Raw genomic sequence first — 27,253 nt, forward strand, 5'->3', positions numbered from 1 at the left:
GCCCCGCCTCTCACTAATTAAAGCAGAACTTCAGGCAAGCGTTGGTATTTTGAAAATCCCTCCAGGCACTTCTGCTGCTGGGCCGCTGAGTCTGAGAAGCTGCGCCTAAGCAGGTTGGGCGAACTTTCAAGTGTCAAGGGCTTTATTGATTTCATTAGCAGAGAATACCACATGCAGCATAAGATCAGCTTCTCCAGACAAACTGCTTTGCTATGCAAAATGAGGAAGGCGTTTTCTGCCTTTAACTGTGGTCTACCCCAAGATTACTTGATACCTGCTGTTAAGCACTAGGGACCCATGGCTCGATGTTACTATGGGTTGTCAGTGTAACTTTGTAATAATACTGTATAGCATATAACACTTAACATTGCTTTCCAATCAGAGTTTGAGCGGCTATTTGTCCTGCCCAGAATTCGCTGAGATTATTGGAACAAATTAGAATTCTTTTCAAGGAATATGCTTACCCAAAGTTTTTCTACTTAAATTTGTGATGAGATGAATTTTATTTTTTCGGAACTGCAGTTTAAAATTATAGAAATGCGATAAAAATTTGATGTCAGCGTTTTTATTCATAAATAATAAAACATAGATACTACAGAGCAAATAAAACTGGGATTGGGACAGTGCAATATTGAGCCATCTGAACAGCTCACACACTCGACAAGCCTAACTACTAGGGCTCGGTTCCAAGAGCCTTCATAAAAAGCCAAATGCAGGGGTGCCCATCTGGAATCCCAACACCCCTACATCTAGACAGGAGGCTCAGGCAGTAGAATGGCCTGGAGGTTTCATGTCCACATAGCCTAGAGTACACAGCCCAGCCCCAGAAACAACAGAAGACCCCACATCAAGGTGAGCAGCTAGAACTGAATCCCCAAAGTTATCTTCTGCACACCATGACACAAGTGCGTTCAGACTCATGCATGCATACACCCACATCATACATACACATGCACACGCTCACAATAAATAAATACATGAGCTACAACAACCGTGATGCTAAGGCTGGCGTGGGGGGAGTGTAGCTCAGTTGTTAGCGTGCTTGCTTGAAGCGTACAAGAAGCTCTACTTAGCAGCACATCAGCAGCATCTGAAGGTCAAAGTCGTAAGGTTCGGGGTAGCCGGGGCACATGAGACCCTACTAAAAAAGCTAACATTTAATATATAAGCACAAGGCCTGCATTGTTTGGTTTTTTTTTTTTTTTGTTTTTTGTTTTTTTTTTTTTTGGTTCTTTTTTTCTGAGCTGGGGACTGAACCCAGGGCCTTGCGCTTCCTAGGCAAGCGCTCTGCCACTGAGCCAAATCCCCAACCCCAAGGCCTGCATTGTTTCATTTGAGTAATAGCTCTGCCCAAAGGGCCCAATGCCAGGGGAAAATATCATTTTTATATAATGATAATCTTCTAATGGAAACATGGGAATGCCAAATGAAAGTGGTAAATGCGAGTTGATCCTTAGGGGTAACGTAGGCTGTTTTTTATTGATTCTTCTGTTTGCAGCTTAACTTGTAAACAAAGAATAAAAGGAAATCCTGGCCTGGTGGTGAGTGTTCGTAGTCCTACCTAAGCTGGAGGCTGAGGCTGGAGAATCGTGAGTACTAATCGTTAGTAACATAGCAATATTATGTTTCAAAAAGAAAAAATAGTAGGGTGGGCTCAATAGGTTAAGCACTGCTGTGCAAGTGAGTTCTAAGACCCAGAACCCTCGTAAAAGCCAGCCACAGTGGTACCATGTCCGTGACCCCTGTTCTCCCACTGGAAGACCGAAGATGGTGATGGAGAACCCGGAAGCTAGTAAGTCAGCTAGGAAGCTTACAGGTCAGCTAGTTGATTGTATGAAGCAGGGACCCCATTTCTAGCTAGGTAGTAGGCAAGTAGTAACATGTTGTTCTCTGACCTCCACATGTGCCCCATGGCATGAGTATCCTGAAGGTGCACACGAGCACACACACACATACACACACACACACACACACACACACGTACACACACACATGTACACACAGTACACATATGTACACACATACACATGTACACAGTACACGCATGTACACACATGTACACATACATGCACACGCACACATGTACATGTACACACATGTACACACACTTACACATACATACACACATGTGTACACACACACATACACACACATGTACACATACACACACATTGTAATATGGCCTTTCCCTCTACGTTTTTCAGGGTCTTCCTTCCTGTTGTTATTTTGGTATGACATTTTGGTATGGGAGTAACTTGATCTGACAGCCATGGTGTGCCCATGAAGGTCAGAAGACAGACAACTAATGGGAGTGTCTCAGGGGTCAAACTCAGGTTGTGTTATCAGGTTTGAAGGCAAGAACCGTAACCATCTCTAACCCCATAATACTGACAAACCATTCCGAGTTGAATCTCTGCTATGTGCAAGAGAACCCACCTAGCTTCTTCCCAATTTGGAAGAAAGGTCTCAGAAGAAAAATGTCACCATCTCTTTTCTGATTTCTGCTGTATCCCCATCCTTCTGCCTCTTATTTAGACTTGCCTGTACTTTAGTAATAAAAATTCATAACAGACACACCCCCATCAGATGGCAACTGCACTTCGAGTATATATTTGACAAATTCTGCATCTACAGAGGAGAAATATAATCCTAACGTCTTGCTCCCCACCTAGCATCCCCACACTCAATTCTTTCAAATGCCAGTATAGTATCTTTCTATTTTTACTAACATTTTCTTTCCTCTTTGTTCTTTGGGTTTTTTGGGGGGTACGTGTGTCAGGGAGACAGAGTCTTACACACACTCCACGACAAAAGCTCTGCCTTCAAGCCACAGCTCCTATTTTTGCTGGCATCTCTAATATGATTTATTAATTCATTAATTAATTTATTTTTGTTTTGTTGAGACACAGTCTCGCTATGTAGCTAGCCCTAGCTGGCATGGAGGATGTAATGTAGACCAGGAGGGCCACAGACTCACGGAGGTCCAGTTGCTTCTGCCTCCCTAATGCAGCGCTTCCAATTAATTTTCAAGGCATTGAATTTTGGGTTTGTTTTTAACTGCTCACGAGCGTCTCTGAAAATGAAGCCACGGTGACATCTAGTGGTGCTTCTGGGTCATTAATTTTTTAACGTACAAGGTTGAAAAATTATTTAGTCTTTGAATGCTTCTGAACAATCTAAAACAAACAAAATCCATCTTATTTTAAAGTTCCCCCATCTCTCTAGGCAATATTTCATAGACAAAAAGAGTCACCTCTTCATGGGTCTTCTTAAGATCCTCTTACGGAGCCGGCATCTCCTTGCCTACAATGACCAGGAAGTAGTTTACATATTGCCCCTGAAAGCAGGTACTTACTTGGGAAAGGCATGAAGGCACGAAAGTTAGTTTATTCCAATAGGATCTCCATGCTAGAACTTTCCCTCAAGCACAGGACCTTATAGAATGCTATGTTGGCTACTTCCCCATAACTGGGGTCCAATAAGAATCAAAAAGGGGAACAGTGAACAGACAATGTACAGCACCTGCTCCACGAGCCACAGTAAGACCCGTGTCACAATAAGCACAGCACAGGTAACCAAAATCTTTCAGAAAGGATCAACAGTCACTGCGACAGTGGTTTTAGAGGCACACATCTGCCACAACTCACGGGCGGGTTCACTGGAAGCAGTTGCGACTTATTCAAAGGGAAATCTGCCTCACTAATGTTAAATTTTAAAAAGCCAGCTGAGCCTTGTGGTGCACACCTGCCATCCCAGCATAGCCGCAGAAGCAGGAGTGTTGTCAAGGACAGCTGAGCTACATATGACATTCCAGGCCACTCTGGGCTATGTAGGGACACTCTTGTCTCAAAAAGCAACAAGCAACAATAGCAGACAGGAAGGTGAGCACACATACTTATTATACAAGGATTTCGAGGATCCCAGGAACAAATGAGTGAATAACATCATCCTGTGCAATATAACACAGGATGAAGCGTTCTTTAGCCTTAAAAACAATGAAATTCTCTGGGCATGGCAGTGCACACCTGTAATCTAGCATTTGGAAGGTAGAGGCAGGAGGACAAGGAATTCAAGGTCATCCTTGCCTGTATAGTGAGTTTGAGGTCAGCCCGGGCTATGCAAGACCATGTCTCAGAACAAAACAAAGCAAAAGGAGTGAAATGCATTTGCAGAAATAAACCTTCAAAATACACTAGGTAAGCCAGACACATCAAAGCAGACACTGGGGCTGGAGAGATGGCTCACCAGTTAAGAGTACTTACTGCTTTTCCAGAGGACCCAAGTTCTCCGCACCAGTATGGTGGCTCCCAACCACCTGTGATGCCAGTTTGAGGGGATTCGAGGGCATTTTCTGGCCCCAAGGGTGCAGTCACACATGAAGTACACATACGATCGCACAAGAAAAACACTTGTACAAATAACATAAACACACCTTTAAAAAAAAAAAAAAAGCTCTATTTATTTATACTATGAGCAGTGCCTACAGCAAACAGGGCCATAGACACCGAAACTAGAATGATGGTTGCTGGGGTTGGAGAAACTGGAGTATAACAGGCACTGGGTCTCAGCTGGGGAAGAACAAAGCTTCAGAGAGGGCAGTTATGGTGGATGCACACAGCTATGCGCTTAAAAAGAAAGCAGCAGAAGAGTGAGTGAGCTAAACACCACTTACAGCGAAAAATGCCCAAAATGGAGCCACGGGCCGGTGAGACGGCATAACGCGTAAATGTACGCACAGCCACATCTGACTGACTGGCTTCAATACCTGGAATATACGTGGTGGAAGGCAGGAGCCAAGGCCTGTAAGATGCCCTCTGACCGCTACACAGACAAATAAATGTAATTTTTTAAAAGGTTTAAATGACCATTTTATGTATATTTTAAAAAAATTTTTTTAAAAATTCATTTTTATTTATATGAGTACTCTGTAGCTGTCCGACACACCAGAAGAGGGCACCAGATCTCATCACAGATGGTTGTGAGCCACCCATGTGGTTGCTGGGAGTTGAACTCAGGACCTCTGGAAGGCAGTCAGTGCTCTTAACCACTGAGCCATCTCTTGTGTATATGTATATGTATACTTTTAAAAGATAGCATTGTTGGAGCTGGGATATATATATATATATATATATATATACATATATATACATATATATACATATATATATGAATGAGTGTGTGTGTGTGATATGTGATATATATATATATATGGGATATATATAATATATTATATATACATTTAAAATACTGTTCCAAACAACTGTTGCATTAAAATGTACATAAAACAACTGTGGGATCATGGGATATATATTTACATCTCATATGTGGGTGTGTGTTTTGCAGCATTTTCCTAGCATTTGTGTTTGGAATATGATTCCTAACACAACAGGAAAAAAAGATAAATACACAGTAGCAGGGCTGGAGAGATGACTCAGTGGTTAAGAGCACTGGCTGCTCTTGTAATGAAATGGGATTCAAATCCCAGCACCTGTCAGTTCACAGCTGCCTGTGACTCCAGTCCCAGGGAGTACAACACCGTCTTTTTACCTCCATGGTGCAAAGACATGCACACAGGGAAGACGTCCATACACATAGCATTTTAAAAATGTGAAACGACAACAGAAAAGAACTACAGGACATGATACTGTTCCTCACTCATCCCAGAACCGTGGTGCCCACCAACATTTGTGCAATAATGAATGCACTTAAGGAATGAATGGCTGCTTAAGGAATTCTGGACCCCTTCCTTGATCTTTTAGCTCTCCGTTTTTTTTGTTTTTTTTTTTTTTGTTTTTTTTTTTTTTATTAACTTGAGTATTTCTTATATACATTTCAAGTGTTATTCCCTTTCCCGGTTTCCGGGCAAACATCCCCCTCCCCCCTCCCCTTCCTTATGGGTGTCCCCCTCCCAACCCTCCCCCCATTGCCGCCCTCCCCCCATAGTCTAGTTCACTGGGGGTTCAGTCTTAGCAGGACCCAGGGCTTCCCCTTCCACTGGTGCTCTTACTAGGATATTCATTGCTACCTATGGGGTCAGAGTCCAGGGTCAGTCCATGTATAGTATTTAGGTAGTGGCTTAGTCCCTGGAAGCTCTGGTTGCTTGGAATTGTTGTACTTTTGGGGTCTCGAGCCCCTTCAAGCTCTTCCAGTTCTTTCTCTGATTCCTTCAACGGGGGACCTATTCTCAGTTCAGTGGTTTGCTGCTAGCATTCGCCTCTGTATTTGCTGTATTCTGGCTGTGTCTCTCAGGAGCGATCTACATCCGGCTCCTGTCGGTCTGCACTTCTTTGCTTCATCCATCTTGTCTAATTGGGTGGTTGTATATGTATGGGCCACATGTGGGGCAGGCTCTGAATGGGTGTTCCTTCAGTCTCTGTTTTAATCTTTGCCTCTCCCTTCCCTGCCAAGGGTATTCTTTTTCCTCATTTAAAGAAGGAGTGAAGCATTCACATTTTGATCATCCGTCTTGAGTTTCGTTTGTTCTAGGGATCTAGGGTAATTCAAGCATTTGGGCTAATAGCCACTTATCAATGAGTGCATACCATGTATGTCTTTCTGTGATTGGGTTAGCTCACTCAGGATGATATTTTCCAGTTCCAACCATTTGCCTACGAATTTCATAAACTCGTTGTTTTTGATAGCTGAGTAATATTCCATTGTGTAGATGTACCACATTTTCTGTATCCATTCCTCTGTTGAAGGGCATCTGGGTTCTTTCCAGCTTCTGGCTATTATAAATAAGGCTGCGATGAACATAGTGGAGCACGTGTCTCTTTTATATGTTGAGGCATCTTTTGGGTATATGCCCAAGAGAGGTATAGCTGGATCCTCAGGCAGTTCAATGTCCAATTTTCTGAGGAACCTCCAGACTGATTTCCAGAATGGTTTTACCAGTCTGCAATCCCACCAACAATGGAGGAGTGTTCCTCTTTCTCCACATCCTCGCCAGCATCTGCTGTCACCTGAGTTTTTGATCTTAGCCATTCTCACTGGTGTGAGGTGAAATCTCAGGGTTGTTTTGATTTGCATTTCCCTTATGACTAAAGATGTTGAACATTTCTTTAGGTGTTTCTCAGCCATTCGGCATTCCTCAGCTGTGAATTCTTTGTTTAGCTCTGAACCCCATTTTTAATAGGGTTATTTGTTTCCCTGCGGTCTAACTTCTTGAGTTCTTTGTATATTTTGGATATAAGGCCTCTATCTGTTGTAGGATTGGTAAAGATCTTTTCCCAATCTGTTGGTTGCCGTTTTGTCCTAACCACAGTGTCCTTTGCCTTACAGAAGCTTTGCAGTTTTATGAGATCCCATTTGTCGATTCTTGATCTTAGAGCATAAGCCATTGGTGTTTTGTTCAGGAAATTTTTTCCAGTGCCCATGTGTTCCAGATGCTTCCCTAGTTTTTCTTCTATTAGTTTGAGTGTGTCTGGTTTGATGTGGAGGTCCTTGATCCACTTGGACTTAAGCTTTGTACAGGGTGATAAGGATGGATCGATCTGCATTCTTCTACATGTTGCCCTCCAGTTGAACCAGCACCATTTGCTGAAAATGCTATCTTTTTTCCATTGGATGGTTTTGGCTCCTTTGTCAAAAATCAAGTGACCATAGGTGTGTGGGTTCATTTCTGGGTCTTCAATTCTATTCCATTGGTCTATCTGTCTGTCTCTGTACCAATACCATGCAGTTTTTATCACTATTGCTCTGTAATACTGCTTGAGTTCAGGGATAGTGATTCCCCCTGAAGTCCTTTTATTGTTGAGGATAGCTTTAGCTATCCTGGGTTTTTTGTTATTCCAGATGAATTTGCAAATTGTTCTGTCTAACTCTTTGAAGAAATGGATTGGTATTTTGATGGGGATTGCATTGAATCTGTAGATTGCTTTTGGTAAAATGGCCATTTTTACTATATTAATCCTGCCAATCCATGAGCATGGGAGATCTTTCCATCTTCTGAGGTCTTCTTCAATTTCTTTCCTCAGTGTCTTGAAGTTCTTATTGTACAGATCTTTTACTTGCTTGGTTAAAGTCACACCGAGGTACTTTATATTATTTGGGTCTATTATGAAGGGTGTCGTTTCCCTAATTTCTCTCTCGGCTTGTTTCTCTTTTGTATAGAGGAAGGCAACTGATTTATTTGAGTTAATTTTATACCCAGCCACTTTGCTGAAGTTGTTTATCAGCTTTAGTAGTTCACTGGTGGAACTTTTGGGATCACTTAAATATACTATCATGTCATCTGCAAATAGTGATATTTTGACCTCTTCTTTTCCGATCTGTATCCCCTTGATCTCCTTTTGTTGTCTGATTGCTCTGGCTAGAACTTCAAGAACTATATTGAATAAGTAGGGAGAGAGTGGGCAGCCATGTCTAGTCCCTGATTTTAGTGGGATTGCTTCAAGTTTCTCTCCATTTAGTTTAATGTTAGCAACTGGTTTGCTGTATATGGCTTTTACTATGTTTAGGTATGGGCCTTGAATTCCTATTCTTTCCAGGACTTTTATCATGAAGGGGTGTTGAATTTTGTCAAATGCTTTCTCAGCATCTAATGAAATGATCATGTGGTTCTGTTCTTTCAGTTTGTTTATATAATGGATCACGTTGATGGTTTTCCGTATATTAAACCATCCCTGCATGCCTGGGATGAAGCCTACTTGATCATGGTGGATGATTGTTTTGATGTGCTCTTGAATTCGGTTTGCCAGAATTTTATTGAGTATTTTTGCGTCGATATTCATAAGGGAAACTGGTCTGAAGTTCTCTTTCTTTGTTGTGTCTTTGTGTGGTTTAGGTATAAGAGTAATTGTGGCTTCGTAGAAGGAATTCGGTATTGCTCCACCTGTTTCAATTTTGTGGAATAGTTTGGATAATATTGGTATGAGGTCTTCTATGAAGGTTTGATAGAATTCTGCACTAAACCCGTCTGGACCTGGGCTCTTTTTGGTTGGGAGACCTTTAATGACTGCTTCTATTTCCTTAGGAGTTGTGGGGTTGTTTAACTGGTTTATCTGTTCCTGATTTAACTTCGATACCTGGTATCTGTCTAGGAAATTGTCCATTTCCTGAAGATTTTCAAGTTTTGTTGAATATAGGTTTTTATAGTAAGATCTGATGATTTTTTGAATTTCCTCTGAATCTGTAGTTATGTCTCCCTTTTCATTTCTGATTTTGTTAATTTGGACGCACTCTCTGTGTCCTCTCGTTAGTCTGGCTAAGGGTTTATCTATCTTGTTGATTTTCTCAAAGAACCAACTTTTGGTTCTGTTGATTCTTTCTATGGTCCTTTTTGTTTCTACTTGGTTGATTTCAGCTCTGAGTTTGATTATTTCCTGCCTTCTACTCCTCCTGGGTGTATTTGCTTCTTTTTGTTCTAGAGCTTTTAGGTGTGCCGTCAAGCTGCTGACATATGCTCTTTCCTGTTTCTTTCTGCAGGCACTCAGCGCTATGAGTTTTCCTCTTAGCACAGCTTTCATTGTGTCCCATAAGTTTGGGTATGTTGTATCTTCATTTTCATTAAATTCTAAAAAGTTTTTAATTTCTTTCTTTATTTCTTCCTTGACCAGGTTATCATTGAGTAGAGCATTGTTCAATTTCCACGTATATGTGGGCATTCTTCCCTTATTGTTATTGAAGACCAGTTTTAGGCCGTGGTGGTCCAATAGCACGCATGGGATTATTTCTATCTTTCTGTACCTGTTGAGGCCCGTTTTTTGACCAATTATATGGTCAATTTTGGAGAAAGTACCATGAGGAGCTGAGAAGAAGGTATATCCTTTTGCTTTAGGATAGAATGTTCTATAAATATCCGTTAAGTCCATTTGGCTCATGACTTCTCTTAGTCTGTCGACATCACTGTTTAATTTCTGTTTCCATGATCTGTCCATTGATGAGAGTGGGGTGTTGAAATCTCCCACTATTATTGTGTGAGGTGCAATGTGTGTTTTGAGCTTTAGTAAGGTTTCTTTTACATATGTAGGTGCCCTTGTATTTGGGGCATAGATATTTAGGATTGAGAGTTCATCTTGGTGGATTTTTCCTTTGATGAATATGAAGTGTCCTTCCTTATCTTTTTTGATGACTTTTAGTTGGAAATTGATTTTATTTGATATTAGAATGGCTACTCCAGCTTGCTTCTTCTGACCATTTGCTTGGAAAGTTGTTTTCCAGCCTTTCACTCTGAGGTAGTGTCTGTCTTTGTGTCTGAGGTGTGTTTCCTGTAGGCAGCAGAATGCAGGGTCCTCGTTGCGTATCCAGTTTGTTAATCTATGTCTTTTTATTGGGGAGTTGAGGCCATTGATATTGAGAGATATTAAGGAATAGTGATTATTGCTTCCCGTTATATTCATATTTGGATGTGAGGTTATGTTTGTGTGCTTTCATTTTCTTTGTTTTGTTGCCAAGACGATTAGTTTCTTGCTTCTTCTAGGGTATAGCTTGCCTCCTTATGTTGGGCTTTACCATTTATTATCCTTTGTAGTGCTGGATTTGTAGAAAGATATTGTGTAAATTTGGTTTTGTCATGGAATATCTTGGTTTCTCCATCAATGTTAACTGAGAGTTTTGCTGGATACAGTAACCTGGGCTCGCATTTGTGTTCTCTTAGGGTCTGTATGACATCAGTCCAGGATCTTCTGGCCTTCATAGTTTCTGGCGAGAAGTCTGGTGTGATTCTGATAGGTCTCCCTTTATATGTTACTTGACCTTTTTCCCTTACTGCTTTTAATATTCTTTCTTTATTTTGTGCGTTTGATGTTTTGACAATTATGTGACGGGAGGTGTTTCTTTTCTGGTCCAATCTATTTGGAGTTCTGTAGGCTTCTTGTATGTCTATGGGTATCTCTTTTTTTAGGTTAGGGAAGTTTTCTTCTATGATTTTGTTGAAGATATTTACTGGTCCTTTGAGCTGGGAGTCTTCACTCTCTTCCATACCTATTATCCTTAGGTTTGATCTTCTCATTGAGTCCTGGATTTCCTGTATGTTTTGGACCAGTAGCTTTTTCCGCTTTACATTATCTTTGACAGTTGAGTCAATGATTTCTATGGAATCTTCTGCTCCTGAGATTCTCTCTTCCATCTCTTGTATTCTGTTGGTGAAGCTTGTATCTACAGCTCCTTGCTCTTCTTTTGGTTTTCTATATCCAGGGTTGTTTCCATGTGTTCTTTCTTGATTGCTTCTATTTCCATTTTTAATTCCTTCAACTGTTTGATTGTGTTTTCCTGGAATTCTTTCAGGGATTTTTGTGTCTCCTCTCTATGGGCTTCTACTTGTTTATTTATGTTTTCCTGGAATTCTTTCAGGGATTTTTGCGATTCTTTCAGGCATTTTTGCGATTCCTCTCTGTAGGCTTCTACTTGTTCTCTAAGGGAGTTCTTCACGTCTTTCTTGAAGTCCTCCAGCATCATGATCAAAAATGATTTTGAAACTAGATCTTGCTTTTCTGGTGTGTTTGGATATTCCATGTTTGTTTTGATGGGAGAATTGGGCTCCGATGGTGCCATGTAGTCTTGGTTTCTGTTGCTTGGGTTCCTGCGCTTGCCTCTCGCCATCAGATTATCTCTAGTGTTACTTTGTTCTGCTATTTCTGACAGTGGCTAGACTGTCCTATAAGCCTGTGTGTCAGGAGTGCTGTAGACCTGTTTTCCTCTCTTTCAGTCAGTTATGGGGACAGAGTGTTCTGCTTTCCGGCGTGTAGTTTTTCCTCTCTACAGGTCTTCAGCTATTCCTGTGGGCCTGTGTCTTGAGTTCACCAGGCAGCTTTCTTGCAGCAGAAAAGTTGGTCTTACCTGTGGTCCCGAGGCTCAAGTTCGCTCGTGGGGTGCTGCCCACGGGCTCTCTGCAGCGGCAGCAACCAGGAAGACCTGTGCCGCCGTTTCTGGGAGCTTCAGTGCACCAGGGTTCCAGATGGTCTTTGGCTTTTTCCTCTGGCGTCCGAGATGTGTGTGCAGAGAGCAGTCTCTTCTGGTTTCCCAGGCTTGTCTGCCTCTCTGAAGGTTCAGCTCTCCCTCCCACGGGATTTGGGTGCAGAGAACTATTTATCCGGTCTGTTTCCCTCAGGTTCCGGCGGTGTCTCAGGCAGGGGTCCTGCCGCTCCTGGGCAGCTCTCCGTTTTAAAAAGCAAGGAGGCGGGCTGGAGAGATGGCTCAGTGGTTAAGAGCACCGACTGCTCTTCCTGAGGTCCTGAGTTCAAATCCCAGCAACCACATAGTGGCTCACAACCATCTGTAATGAGATCTGATGCCCTGGTCTGGTGTGTCTAAAGGCAGCTACAGTGTACTCATATATAATAAATAAATAAATAAAATATTAAAAAAAAGCAAGGAGGTATTGTTTTTATTCAATTCTTTTAAAAATACAGTAAAGCGGGGCTGGGAAAATGGCTCAGACTGCCATTGGAGTTTGGGTCCTCAGCATCCACATCTTTAACAGCTTGGGGAGACAGACAGAAAGCTCTCTGGGTCTTGCTGGTGGGTCAGTCTAGCCAATTGGTGAGCTCCAGGCTCAGTAAGAGACCCTATCTCAAGAACTGGGGTGGGACCTGCAGTATGGCTCACCTGGGAAAGGGACTTGCTTGGCAAGTTTGACTACCTATGTTTGTCCAAAGAACCTATGCAAAGAGGCAGAGGAAGAGCTCTCTGAGGAAGACACCCCACACTGACCCCTGGGCTCCACTTGCACCCCTACTGTATTAATGCTCTCTAGAGGAACAGAACCAACAGAGTGAATTACAGTTAAGAACGGCTTTATTAGCTTGCCTTTCACAGTAAGGTCTGTATCCCTCTGAAAATGCTGAAAACCCAGTAGCTATTCAGTGCGTGAGGCTGGGCGCCTTAGCAGTCTTAGGCTGGCACAGGCAGCTTGGGGAGCTCCTGGTCATCAGTCCACATGGGAAGGCTGAAGAAACTGGGTTCCGATGGTAACAAAAGATGGTGGGGAAACCACAAGCCCATCTTTGGAAGGTTTCCCTCCCACTCCCAACTGGGCTGGAACCCACATTTAGGCTGAGTCTTCCTACATCACATAGCCCCAATCAAGAGAAAAAATTTTATTCCGTGTACAAACCCAAAATGAGACACCAATAAAAGTCACGTGTTAGGCAATTAAAATGTTTTCATGTCAAGTGAACACACTTATGTTTTGATAAAAATAAAAATGTTTAAACTAATTGGAATTTGTTTTCAGTCTAGTCACAGAGGTTAGCCACTTAATGTTCTGCTTAAGGTTTATGGTTTAATTTCCTGACACTATAATCCTGATGTCTCCGACGCAATAAATGGTATGATAAAAGTCTTTAATGGTGCTTCATAAACTGTTACAATGTGTAACTGTATTACATAAAAGTGTTTGATATTTATAGTCAATTGATACACTGTATATTTGTTGTTGTAGTCTACTTAACCTTGATAGTTAACAGAATTCAACATCACAAAGCAAGAGCTGATCTACACATTTCTTTAAGAGCATTGTCTAAGGCAGAAGGATCTCAAGTTTGTGGTCAGCATGGGCAACGTGTAGAGTCTCTGTCTTCAAAACCACAACAAACCCTACAGGTTGTATCTCTCATCTTCCGCCTCTTTGGAACTCTTTCATTGGAATGGTAACTTGAACAGCACGCAGGAGTCTCAGTGTACGATCTCAAGCTGATAAATTCCACGTTAAGAGTTAACATTAGAGTAACCGAAGCACGGAGGAGGAAACAGCTCTCCGGAAGCGGAAAGGTCGGCTACCCTGAGAATTCGTCTGAACCTGGAAAAACAGTCTCAGTCTGGACGAAGGTGCAAGTTAAAAGCACAGGCTAATCACAGGCAGGCTGCAAAATGCAAGTAATTCTGAATGTTAGCTTGAACAGGTAGGGGGAGCGGACTGTTCGGGTGTCAGCCTGCCCCTTCCTCAGCGTGCAGGTAACAGAGATTTACCTTTTGGTAGCTGGGAGGATCTTTGCGGAGCCTCTGTGCGAAGGACAGCAGAGTGAGGCTAGGAGCGGGGGATGCTGGGCAGTAGGGAAAAGAGAAAAGTGGCTTGCCCAGTCTGCCTGGTTGCCTTGGGCGGGGGAGAGGACGTAGGAGTCCAGGGGCGTGGTCTTGCGACCTGCTCCGCCCCTCTCACGGCCCGCCTTCTCCCTCACGCCCCTCTTCGCAAGCCCCGCCCCTCTTCTACCACCTCAACCTTCCTGCCCCTCTCCTGCCCCGCCCTCCTCCTCACGCCCCGCCCCTCACATGGTGTCCTTTCTCGTGCCTCAAGCTCCCCACTCCTCTCTCACGCCCCGCCCTACCCTCACGCCCCGCCCTTCCCACGCCCCGCCCTTCTCTCGCTAGATTCCTTGAGGCCAACTGTCAGGCAGCAGCTCTCCGGGAGCTCGAGGCCTCGTGAGGCTGCGCTGCGTAGAAGCGGTCGCGCGGGCCGCGGCCTCGGGGCACAGTGGGAGCCGGCGGGGTCGCACAGGTGCGGCCGCGGCCCCCGCGGACATGCGGCCGGTCTCTTAGGACGAGGTGTTGTTAGCAGGTATGGGGACAGAGTGCGCCTCGAGGTACAGGGCTGGGTCGTTCTCTTGAAGACCAGGATCGTCTCCTGTTGTTCTGGAACTTTCCACGGCCTTGTTTCCAGGTGGTAGCAGCCTAATGACTTTGTATGGCTGTTTTAGGAGAGTTCTCGAGGGACAGTGGCGGGAAAACTGGGCTCTGTGACTGTGGCGTCAGTTGCAGAATTCCTTGGGCCCAACAAGACTGCTCCCTGCTCACCTCTTCCGGCCTGGCTCCTTGGAACCTCTGGAAGAGATGGGAAGACGTGGACAGACAGTGGGGTCTCGGGCTGTCACCAGTATTCCTTCCCACATGAGACTGTTTAACGCCGTGTGACTGGAGCCTCTTGATAATCCGCTTCAGTCCTAGATTTTCCCCCTCAGCAACAGACTCCTTCCTTCCCCACAATACTGAAGAAGTCCCCACTCGAGCTGTCCTAGACATTGTTCCTGTTAAATGTCAGGTTGGCTTTAGGGTCATGGGAATGCAGAAGACAAGTGATGTGGACTGATAACTACATAAGAATAAAGGTCCAGAGTTCTGAATCTTTCCAGAGGGAGAGTTGGACGGACTGCTAATGTGTGTACATACAATCCACGGGAGCGGGAAAGGTGAGGCAGAGATCTGAAATGCCCACCTCTGTGCCACATTTATTATTTTTTTCAAGATGTGTTTTTATTTTATGTTAATTTAGTGTTTTGCCCGCCTGTGTGTAAGAGCACTATGTGAGTGCCTTTTGGTGGCTAGAAGAGGGTGTAGGATCCCCAGGAACTGGAGTTACAGAACGTTTTGACAGCCATGTGGGTGCTGGGAACTGAACACTGGACCCATTATAAGAGCAGCAAGTGCTCTTAAGGCCTAGCCATCATCCCAGTACCATTTTTTAAATTTTGATACAGTTACCTATTCATTTTAGTTTAGTGTAAAATAGATTTCTTGTCATAGTGCTATTTACCCTCTAAATGTAGTGGTTAAATTTTAATTTGATGTATATATACAAAGCCTGTGCATGCTGTTTTAGTTTTGGGGTTGACTCTGTTCTCCTGTATTAGAGTGAACCACTTTAAGACTCTAAAATCTAAAGCTGGTATGGTGGTACACTCCTTGAATTCTAGCACTCAGATGGCAGAGGCAGGCAGATCTCTGTGAGGTCTACATAGAGAGCTCCAGGCCAGCCAGGGCTATGTAGAGAGACTCAGACACAAAAACCAAAACCAAACCTAAAGCATCTATTTAAAAGGGCAGTTTTCTAAACCACCAGTCTTCAGAGTGCATGTGCTAACTCTGTGACCTAAATAACCTCCACTTAAAAAATTAGCTCCTTGTATCTGGAGCCTGGAAATGTTTTGGAAAAAAGGTTTTTGAATATGTGATTTAAATCAAATATTTGTTTTTAAATTTTAGATTTATTTTTGTGTGTGAGTGTTTGGCCTTCATGTATTTATGTATGCCATATTAGTGTCTGATTCTCACAGAGGCCAGAAAAGGGCATCAGATTCCCTGGAACTACATACGTGATGGTTGTACACTATTATGTGGGTGCTGGGAACCAAACCCAGGCCCTCTGCAAAAGCAATCAGTGCTCTTAAGGATGTAACCATCTTTCCAGCCTCAAAGTCAACTATCTCGAAAGGGAGGGGTTATCATAAATTATCTGTTTGCCCTCAATGTAACTCATAGATCATAGAGAAGCAGAAGGAGGTGGGGAAGGAGGTAAGACTACAAAGACAGAGACTGGAGTGATGGGTATAAATTCAGGTATGGTGGTGATCAACATAGATACAAAATGGATTTGAGGAGGTTGGAGCCTGCCCATGTCTTGGCTTTTAAGCTCTTGGAGACTGATACTGAACTATCACCTCCAGAATCACAAAAGAAGAGATATTTGTTGTTTCTAGCTGCTATGTTTGTGGTAATTTGTTACAGTTACTATGGACACTGAACATACAGCAATGCACCTAAGTCACACATTTCACCAGGCTAATCTCCAAAGTTATGTTTTAACTGAAAATTTTAAAATTATACTTTTATTTCCATTAGTGTTTCTCTTTTCCCATTATAAGTTCACAAGGCAGAACCTTGGTTGGCATTGATCTAAGACAGCTCTATCCTTGGTAGTAAAAGAAATTCTATTTATGTAAACTATCCAAGTGCCATCAACAATAATTGTTATCAAATGCTTGCTCTTTTTGAGGCTTTGTGCAAAATGTTTCATGTGCATGTGGTAGTTTGAATAGGTTTAGCCCTCATAGATTCATGTATTTGAATGCCTGGCCACAGGGAGTGGCACTATTAGGAGGTGTGGCCTTGTCGGAGTAGGTGTGATCTTATTGGAGGAGGTATGGCCTTGTTGGAGGAAGTGCATCACTGTGCAGGTGGGCTTTGAGACCTCCTATGCTCAAGTTCTGTCCAATGTGAAACTTGAGTCTCCTCCTGGCTGCCTTAGAATCAAGATGTAGAACCCTTGGCTCCTTCAGCACCATGTCTGCCTGCATGCTGCCATGCTTCCTGCCGTGATGATAATGGATAAAACTTCTGAAACTGTTAGCCTGCCCCACCTAAATATGTGCCTTTAAAAAAGTTGCCTTGGTCATGGTGTCTCTTCAGAGCAATACAACTCTTAACTAAGACAGTACAGGAATTACTTACTTGAAGCCTATCAGTTTATACATGAGAAGAGAAACTAAACTATATTTGTGTTCCAAGCACATCAACTAGATTGTTTATTTAAAGAGGCATTTCCTTTCTCTTATTAGCACATCAATTTTCAAGATGATAGGATCAAACATGGTATTGAACCTCTCTGTACCCTCTAAACTGAAGCCTAGAAGTTGTTAGGGAAGAAAGGAAGAATGAAAAGACCAACGCAGATAGAAGACCTTGAGGAGTTCGATACTCAGGGCATAGCAAGAGGGACTTGCATTAGAGCACGGTTTTCAGCTAGGGAAGAGGGACTTAGGCCAGATGAGAAGGGCTTTGCCCACTAGTCCTGGAGCAAGATAGGAAAATGACATTGCTTTTAAGGGAAACAAGGAATACCTTTTAAGATATTTTATAGTGGGTCTGATGAGAACATTAAAAAATTAATAGAACTAAAGTTAGATCATTAAAGAATTTTTGCCCCAGTGACTTGCCACATCTAATGTATTTTTACTGAGCTCTACTGTGTGACAGAGATAGACCCAGCCAAATGCACTGATCAGTTAGTTGTATGTGCTGGTTAGACAGTTGGAGAATAGCGGAGGATACTAGCAGGTCTGACTCAGGAAGTGACGGTCATCACATCAACGCTAAGAACTCGGAACAGCAGGTTTAGTGGACTGATGAAAGCAGATTTAATAGATTTAATGAAATTGCAAAGACATACGTAGAACAATTAGTACAATGAAATGCATTAAAATTTATCCAAGACGACTTACTGGAAGCAGAACCATCCTCTTTTTGCATTTGCTCATAACTAAAATTAGCCATCAAAAGTGCCTTTTTGTGAGTTTTCTGTAGGAAATCTTGGGATGTTAGAAATTTTAGAGATGAACTAGTCAAATGCTTTCCCAGATGAGGTCATCAGGTAGCCATTGTCATCTCAGGAGGCTCCCAAGCTTGAACACTGCAGAGAAGCCCATGATGTGCACACTTGGGACTTGGGTTTGTAGAAAGACCAGTACTCACATGAAAGGAGAGAATTGACTCCACAAAGTTGTCCTATGACTTCAGCACACATGCCATGGTACACACATGTCTCTGCTATCACAAACATACACAAATAATAAAGAAATAAACTTGTCTTGTTATATATGAGTATTTCTAAACGTTAAATGTTAAAAATCTTATAAATTGAAATTTTGGGGAACAGTAAATTTTAGTCAATGAAATATAGTAATAAGCAAATTTCATTTTTCAGGTATTAATAGAAGTAACTGAAAATAAGAATATCCAGAAATTAAGGTATCTCTTATTCTACTAATTATCAGTAACAGTTTTGAACTTGATGAGTAGCTAACCTGGAATATCTAAATATAAAAGCAACGAGGGCTTTGTATCTGTGGTTTCCAGACTGTTTAGTGGAGCTCTGTTTTCATGGATGACTCTCATAGACCTGAGAAAGGTTTTGGTAGCTAGAGCTGAGAATAGTTCCTAGCTTCAGATGGTTAGAAAAAGTTTGAAAAGCTCAGTGGTCATCTCATTAGTGTAGATGGAAATTGAAGTTCAGAGCTAGAATCTATGTCTGTTCTCTAATAGTTATGCAACAGAATGAAGCTTTCTCAGTCTAGGTTATGTGCTCTTCAGTATTAAAGGCTGTCTGGGATATACTGATGACATTTGATCCTCAGAGCCAACTTCTGTATTATATTACAGTAGCCCTGTGTTTATATTTAGCTAAACCAGGTTGATTCTACTTTTTTGTGTGTTCATGAACTTACATAAAGCTTGTATCTTCTTTCTGAATAAATAGAAAGATAAAATCATTTATTATGGGACAGTAAGTTGCTATACACAGCCCAAATTATAAAGATGCATTCCAATTCATGTTATTACTACACTACTAGGTAGTACTGTATGCATATAATTGAGGCAGATCCTGTGAGAGGGCTTACACATGAGTTCTTTCAGTTAACCTTTGCTCTTGTGAAGTGTGCACACCACTTCCACATCATAATCTGAGAGATGTCAAAGGTTGGTCTCATGATTACAGAGGTAATGCTTCCTGAATGACAACTGCTAGGGGGAAAGCATGTGATTAGGAATAAAATGCAGATCAGTGTGATGTTAACATGCAATTCTTAATTAAATAAATCCTCTGGCAGTAAGTGCTGTTCAATATTGCTCTCCTTATACCTTCAGTCTGCCTTTCAGGGAGTGAACACCAACCCTGTGAAATTCCCAGTCTTAAGTTTCTGTAGAAGAAAGAATGGTAAGTATGAATTATTAGTTGATAAATCTGGGGACCTGGATAGACCTACTTTTAAGTAACACAGCCAACCAAAATAGGACTTAACTGTAAATCATTTTGCCCTGGAGACAGTCTATTGTAGTTGGGTTCACCTTAATAAGAGTTCACGTAAACAAGAGTCCTAAGGAAAGGAGTGGAGATGGAGACTGGAGTTGAAGGAGGAGTAAGTGCTCAGAAGATGCTCTAAGCACTTCAGCTCGGCTGTACCAAAACCTACAGACATCTTCAAAAGGCCTTTGTATGTGGGGTGTGATTTCCAGGACTTTTCTGCAACCTTCCAACCCTGACTGCCTTTGTCAGTTTTAAGGCTCTTTTCAGTGTGAACATATGCATAAATTTAAATGATGCAGAAGTGTTTGTAATAGACAATTACAAGGCGGTCCCAGAACAAGCCACTCAGATTTGAAGTAGACCCTTGTAGGTCTGGGGATGTAGCTCAGTGACAATGACAGAGAGCTTGTCTTATGTGTACTGTGCTCCCCAGTACCACAAAAATAAAGAAAGAAATAAAAATAAAGGCACTCATACTACAAATTTCTGGGGGGAAAAAGACTTGTAAGTTCATGTTATGATCCTCAAATTATCCAAGTGCAGAGCTCAACAATTTTATGGTTTCTTGAAGAAAAAAAAATCCTTTGATTCCAGAAGTCCTCAATGATCTTGCAAACTTGTGCCTAAAAATAGAGTATTTCAGTTTTAATGGAAGTGTTGCAAGGTGGAAGAACATTGAATCACTGATAAGCATATGGTCATTCCCAAATAGTGCAAACTGAATTGCAGGGAGCTTTTGGTTTTGGGTGTTTTGTTTTGCTTTGTTTTATATAGACTTCATTATTTTAAAGTTCACAAAATAACTCACAGCCATGCCAAATAGAGGCCCCAAGCACCTTTGTAAAACAATGGCTGCTGTAAAGTGAGAATACCCCAACCCTATGCTATAGTCCTTACTTTGGGGGTGGGAGGCTGTGCGGTACAGGGTTCAATCCAGGACCTTGTATTTGCCAAGCAGGCACACTACTAACTGAACTAACTTTTCCATACTTTTTTATTGGGGGAACAGGGATGGGCCTGTATCTGAGTCTGTGAGCTTTAGTGTAGCCCACAGAAAGAGTCTCCATTTTGGCACAAGGGCCATTCAGTAGAAGGCATGGAGCCTATCCCGAGCCCTGCACACCTACCTGCTGTAGTGCTGGCTCCACAGGGCCTCAGTATGCCGGGCTAGCAAGCCACCAGCCTGCTATAGTCCCAGCCCTCAGAGAAGTGGTGTGTGTGGGCCGGTTTGTATGTCCGTCAGTGAGAGGTGCAGTCTCCTCAGACTTAGGTCACAACCGCTGTCTGGCTGAAATTCTGTCATCTGCTGGTTACATTCTGTATTGTCTGAAATTAGTAGGTAGGCATCTTATATTTGCTGTTTATGTGGTATCTTGTCTTGACTTTTTATTATAAAATTATTTTGTCTTTGTGAGGGTGTATATACTTGCTTGAGAATGTTTACTTTGGAATTTCATGGAAAAATTTTCTTTGGCTTCACATCTGCCATTTGGCGGTGGAGACTTGACCAGCAGAAAAGTCTTTGCACATTCTCTTACTTCTGTGTGCATTCTGTATGGAGATGGTCTGCTTTTGTTCCCTCTCTTTCAGAGAGCCCCCACCCCACCCCCGGGCTGTGCATGCACTCTTCCTGTGTAACTTTTGTGGTAATGGTGGGGTGGGGGGTATAGAGGGAAGCTCCAGTGTCATCTGTTTTGCTCCTGCTGGGTCCTTAATTTCCCCTCTTCCATTCTCTCTTTCCTTTAGCCTGTTGTCTTCAGGAAAGCTGCCTTTTAAACATAATCCTCCTCACCCTGCTGCTGAGGCTGATAGCCATACTCAGGGCCCATGTGGCCCCGTGTCTTGGCGTCTGCTGTTTCACTGGCTCTCAGTGTAGTCGTCTGCACTGGCTTTGGCTCACCTCTGGTTTGCTGCTCCTATTTCTCCACAGCAGTGGTTCACGGCAGAGCTGGGGAACTGCCTGGGAGGGATAACTCCTCTATTTCTAGATCTCTGAAGGTATTCTGTCATTAAAGCACTGACAGTGTGGAACACACATAGTTTTATTGGTTTCCATCTTGATTTTATGCTTGTTGAGTAAAAATAAGAAATTTTGAATTAGGCTACCACCATTATTTTCCAAACTTAGAAGCAACCTCTTGAACAAATGTAAAACTATAAATACTATTTAACATCAAATACATTTTTCAGTTTTTATTAATGACATTTAATTTGCGGATTTGAGGCCTTTGTTAGGGAGATAATCTTGATTATTTAGCAATATAGTTTTATAAGACATTGAAAGAATAACTGTCCCAGTCAGATCACTAGTTACCATAATAAGTAAAGTATTAATCTTTAAATTTTAGTTTCTCTTTAGTAACCCTTTGAAGGCTGGGCATGATGGAACACACTTGTAATCCCAGCACCTATGAAGAAGGCACAGGCAGATCTCTGTGCTTCAAGGCTAGCCTGGTGTACGTAGTGAATTATAAGCCAGCCAAGGATACTTGTTTTGTCTAGGTGACCCTGTCCAGACAAAAGTAACAAGAACTCCTTTGGTCTTAAAGTCAAGTTTTACTAAGATTTGACTTGCACATTAGTTTTATGTAACAATAAGGTATTTCTGTATTCATAACTATTTTCTAGAGGACAGTGTCAAAAGCATTAACCAAGCCTGTTCCTGCTTCCCTATTCGCCTTTTCAATAAGATCGTAACTAACGAAGAGTGAATGCTTTATCTTTCATAGACAAGAACTGAATGACCCTAACAGGGAAGTAAGCGTTCACATCCCTAAGAAGAGGTAGAAAACGGTTAACATGGACTCAAAAACTTGTGAATCAAAAAAGGAAGATCTTTTATCAAGTGGCGTCATATCCAAAGGAGGTATGCATCTTTTCTAAAACAAAAACGGGGGTGGGGGGAGATCCACATTAAACAGTCTTCATAATAACCACCTTAGCTCCTATTTAGTGTGCTTTGTTTTTAACTGCAAGGCGCAGAAGTTAGCTGTGAGTGTCTACCATTTATAATTCTGTCTTTGAGTGAGAGATTACCTAGCTCTGTAACTGAGCATGTCTGGTTTTGACATGTGTCCATTATCTTTTTTATATAAACGTTTCTGTGCTGAGGTGATGCTACGGCTTCCCTCATGCCTTCATCTCCTCCAGAGTTCCTTGGTTAAACTCAGCTCATGTCAGATCGTCTCTCTTTAGGTACAGCGTCATTCTTACTAACATTGACCCCCTGGTGGCCTAACAAGATCCTAGGCTCACAACTTCTTGACCACTAACGTTTGTTTGTTTGTTTGTTAAGATTTGCTTTACTTGTACGAGTGTTTTTTCTACTGGTATGTTTATGCACCCCATGTGTGCTTGGTGCCCTCTGAGATCAGAAGAGGGTATCAGATCTGATGGATCTGGAGTTCCAGAGGTTGTGAACCACCATTTGGGTCCTGGGAACCAAACCTGGATCCTGTGCTTTAATTCCCGAGCCCTCCAGCCCCTTCCTCGCCTTATGCACACATCTTATTAGCAAGCGCTAGACCTCTGTAATGAGTCTCCTGCTTCAGCCCTCTGCCGTATTATTGCTATGGAGCCCCTATTTTCAGCCTTGTCATCACTGCCCAGCCTTAGCCTTTCAGTTCTAACACTGAAGCACCTTAGATTCACACTTAATCCTGTGGGTCCAGAGTGCGGTGGAGGTAATGATACAACTGTGTTACTTTACAGTGTCTCAGGTGATCCTGATGTACAAGAGCTGTACAGACTCTGCTGTACTCCTGAACCACCACTCTCTGTGGGCGTGCCAGTGCCCCTGCCCCTATACCTTCTGCATTCTCACAGCACCCAGACGCTTAGACGGCTACCTAATACCTCCATTTGTGTTGAGCTGCTAGAGGGCTTTTGCTATGGATCTCTTACCAGTCTGCCACTTAGTAGTCATGGTCTCCTACCTCAGCAGCGTCCTGATGCCTCTGAGAAATATTTCCCATGACCAGGTCTCTTCCCAATTTCAAAGCTGTACCATGCTAAGTGATTCACACTCCAAAGGATGACCACCAGGCCCTCACGGTCTCTATTTCATCCTTGGATGTGGCAGCAGCGTCGCTCCTGCCCAGGACTTCCCAGCTGTCCACTCTTGAGTGCCCTGTCTCTTGTGTTCTCCAGACTGGTTGGTTGTCACTCCTAAAACTTGAAGTCTCTTTAGTTCTTAGGTCACACGGTTACCCTCTCCCAAGCCTGTCTCCTATGCATTCTCCTGTGTTCTTGGTGCTCTCAGCTGTACTTCATTTCCTGGTCTCCCATGAGGCCTGTGCTCCTTCAGGGTTCGTTAGAGGAACCCCTACAATAGTGTTTGCCTCACAGTTATTTACGACTAATGAATTCTCTAATATTTAGGTTCTTCAAGCCCATTTTTTGTAACATCTACTCACGGTGCAATAATTGAAAACACGTCTTCAGCTGGGACTTTAACACAAATTCCCTTTTTTCCTAAATATGAAGTGGAACTTGATTCTCCTAGAAAGTCCACCTCTTACCCTGGAAAAGAGCACATTGAACGTGTTTTGGAAGAATATTCACAACAAGTTAAAGATTTGCAGAGAAGACTGAACGAAGTGAGTTGCATTCTCCTCTAGCCCCTGGCCCATTAGGACAGGAGGCATGTTGTCTTGGAATAAAACTTAACCCCCTAAAAGAAAACACCAGTCATGGGTCCATCAGCTAAACCTGTTAGTATGATCTCTCCTTTCTGTTGGGCTAATGAGACGTTTACATGCCATTTTCTTTCTGGTAATAATAATGTCTTAGGTTCATGATATAATTTCAGTAAAATCCAAATGCTTTAAAATGTTATAATTAATTATATTCATCTGCTGTTAATAATTGGTTTGGGTCTGCTGTCCTGCTATTACCATACCTGACTTCTCTTTGCAAACAATGGTAGAAAGGATTTTACATGTCTGTACATACTGATGGTTAAATAGATTTCAGAAGTATTGGCTAAAAACGTAAGTGGACCTCATCTAGAATCAAACTGTGTATTAAGTCCCAGTGGTCTGCTTCGTAAAAACCAGACCTCTTACTACCATATACTTCATGTCAGTCTCGCTCAGTACCCGTTCTCTGTACGTCCCCTCTGCCCCAGCATCGCTGTCCAATAGCATGCTACTCTTCCTCATCAGACTAGATGAAGACTGTAGAGGAGCCCACACTCTTATTAAAGATGTGAAAAATTATGTGCCTTTTTATTATACACATGGCACACAAAAGTAAATAAACAAACCAGGGCTCTCTCAAAGGAGTTCATAATTTTGGTGGTGAGCCAGTTGTGTAAACAAGTAGTGGTGAGACCTTGTGATAAACGTATTGCTAAGACATAGAGACAGAGGAAACAGACATACTTATAGAGAAAAGAAACAGTAATTGGGCTGGCAAGATGGCTCAGTGGGGAGGAGTGCTAATGCATAAGCCTGACCACCTGAATTCAAACCCTTCCTTCAAACAAAGAAGGGAGGGAGGGAGGCAGGCAGGCAGGCCTAATTTATTTTCTATGTCTAATTTACTGCCTATAATCTCCTGGTAGAGTATGTCCCAGTAAAATCAGTAATACAGCACTGTTTGACCACTTGTAATATTTACCCAACAGTGCTGTTGTTATAACCCTATGAACAGAAGCATGCTAGGTACCAGATATATAAAGATGGCCAAAAAGGGGGTAGCAGAGATGACATGTGACAGTGTGTGTGTGTGTGTGTGTGTGTGTGTGTGTGTGTGTGTGTGTGTGTGTGTGTGTAGGGGGGGAGGATTGAACTCCCCGGAGGAAAAGGGCAGACAAAGTAGGAGGGGAGCTCTGCCCTTGAAGGGATTCCTCCATTAGCGCCCAGGTCAGGAGACTATCTAGACAATGGTAGACTTCGACCTTAGTTAGCAGAGTTTTCCCACAGGTGGGAAAGACAGGGTCCCGTACTTGTAGTCTTGTGTTTGAGATATTTAAAGTAGGAGAGACTATTGTGAGGGTTAAAGATGGGATGAATGGTGATGTGAAGCCTGCTGTGGTGATACTTGGGCTTTCTTTTCCAGCTTGACTTGGCAGCATTTGACACAATAACGTGTGTGTGCTCAGATAGATAGTGTCAGGCATCAGCCTGGAGCCTCATGCACACTAGGCAAGGCTCTACTGCTAACTGCTGCTGCTTCCCCCCACCCCACCCCACACTTTCTTCCTCTCCATCTTCCGTTCCCTCCCCTCCCCTCCCCTCCCCTCCCCTCCCCTCCCCTCCCCTCCCCTCCCCTTCCCTTCCCTTCCCTTCCCTTCCCTTCCATCTTTCTTGCCTTCCTTCCTTTTTCTCCTCCATGGCTGACTCCAAACTTGCTCTGTAGACCAGGATGGCCCCAAACTCAGAGATCTGCCTGCCCCCCGCCCCCCCCCCCGCCCAGGCACACCACTGTTTGTGACTGTGATCTTCCTGTGTGGAAGTGGAGTCTGCAAGCGCATGCTCCTGACGCTACGTTACCTTTGCTTCTTTTAGATCTTTATCTTTTCTGTTTGCTTGATTTTAGTCTCTATTTTTGTATTTTAGAATCTTTTCATTTTCAGTGGTTTTTGTTTTTCATTCAGACTCAAAAATGAGGTAATAAAATGAGGTAAAAGAGTTTTTTATTATACACTTGTCGTTAGCTGTCAGTAGAAAGATGCTTCAGTGCCTGGCTTTGGAAATTTCTGAATTTTTCTGTAATTAAATACCTTCAGAGTTTTGGTTTTCTATTTTAAAAGTCTATTTACTTGTAGTCTAAATGTGTAGATGATTTGCCTGCATGGTGTGTGTATATGCACAGTGTACATGCAGTACTCACAGAGGCCAAAGGAAGGCATCAGATCCCCTGGAACTGGAGGTATAGATGACTGTCAGCTGCCACATGGGTGCTGGGAATCAAACCTTCAGTGTCCTCTGCAACAGTAGCCAGTCCTCCTAACCACAGAACCATCTCACCAGCTTTAGAGTTTTAGATGGTAGTGGCTTTTGCAAAGCATTTAATTAGGTTGAAGGTAAAGTTTTCTTTATACATAATTTCAACCAGTTTTCCAATTTTAAGGGGCAAAACATTTTCCCATTTTTACTTTGAGCTAGAAAACAGATTTGTTTCAGAAAATGAACCAAAAAAGATGAAGCCAGGGAAACTTGTTGGTGTTTTCTACTTATCTAGGTGAGAAATTATTCACTGGGCTCTGAGCTACAACAGTGAAGGAGGAAGGTTTTATATGCATAACAATAAATTAATAAATAACACATAGCCCTTGGAAATTATTGTCTATAGGATCTATAGTTTGATGGTTTAATATCTCTCTATATATAGATAGATTAATTTGTGTGCATTTTTCCTTTCAGAGCAATGAATTACATGAAAAACAAAAATTTTACTTAAGACAGTCAGTCATTGATTTGCAAACAAAACTTCAAGAAATGCAAATGGAGAGAGATGCTATGGCTGACATCAGGTGGGTTTGTCACCTGAGCTCCTCCTCCTTCTCCAGCAGTGCCAGAGCTGGAACCAGGCTCTGGGCTTCGTAGACGACAAGGGAGATGGTAGTCAGTGAGAATCATCCCAGCCCAGAAACTGTTTTATGGTTTCCTTCCTCACACTGGTGTAGTCCCACATACTTGTAATCTCAGCACTTGGGTGGCTGAGATAGGAAGATTGCTATGAGTTCAAGGCCAGCCTGGGATCTACAGCAAAATTCTGTATAATTTTTTTTCT

The 27,253-nt window shown here is 42.5% G+C and overlaps 1 protein-coding gene and 1 long non-coding RNA gene across 18 annotated transcripts in view; one reads left to right on the plus strand and one right to left on the minus strand.

Annotated features, from left to right (window-relative positions):
- Positions 1 to 13,266: 13,266 nt before the first annotated feature.
- Positions 13,267 to 14,236, minus strand: LOC134481722 (uncharacterized). Its single transcript, XR_010057472.1, has 2 exons — positions 13,909 to 14,236; positions 13,267 to 13,802 (listed from the first exon to the last, which is right to left on the minus strand). It is a non-coding gene; the product is annotated as an uncharacterized LOC134481722 (long non-coding RNA).
- A 61-nt stretch (positions 14,237 to 14,297) lies between these two features.
- The window catches only part of Ccdc158 (coiled-coil domain containing 158), a 57,441-nt gene continuing 44,485 nt past the window's right edge, over positions 14,298 to 27,253 (plus strand). For 5 of the 17 annotated variants that reach the window (XM_039092669.2, XM_039092662.2, XM_039092670.2 and 2 more), the window contains exons 1-6: positions 14,299 to 14,494; positions 18,413 to 18,456; positions 19,354 to 19,423; positions 22,243 to 22,379; positions 23,894 to 24,111; positions 26,884 to 26,993. In XM_039092669.2, the coding sequence (XP_038948597.1) occupies positions 22,313 to 22,379; positions 23,894 to 24,111; positions 26,884 to 26,993 (395 nt within the window). In that variant the 5' untranslated portion in view covers positions 14,299 to 14,494; positions 18,413 to 18,456; positions 19,354 to 19,423; positions 22,243 to 22,312. The other 12 variants (XM_063273742.1, XM_039092666.2, XM_063273743.1 and 9 more) reach the window with 7 other exon arrangements.

This window comes from Rattus norvegicus, chromosome 14, assembly GCF_036323735.1.
Source record: "Rattus norvegicus strain BN/NHsdMcwi chromosome 14, GRCr8, whole genome shotgun sequence".
Classification (NCBI taxonomy): Eukaryota; Metazoa; Chordata; class Mammalia; order Rodentia; family Muridae; genus Rattus; species Rattus norvegicus.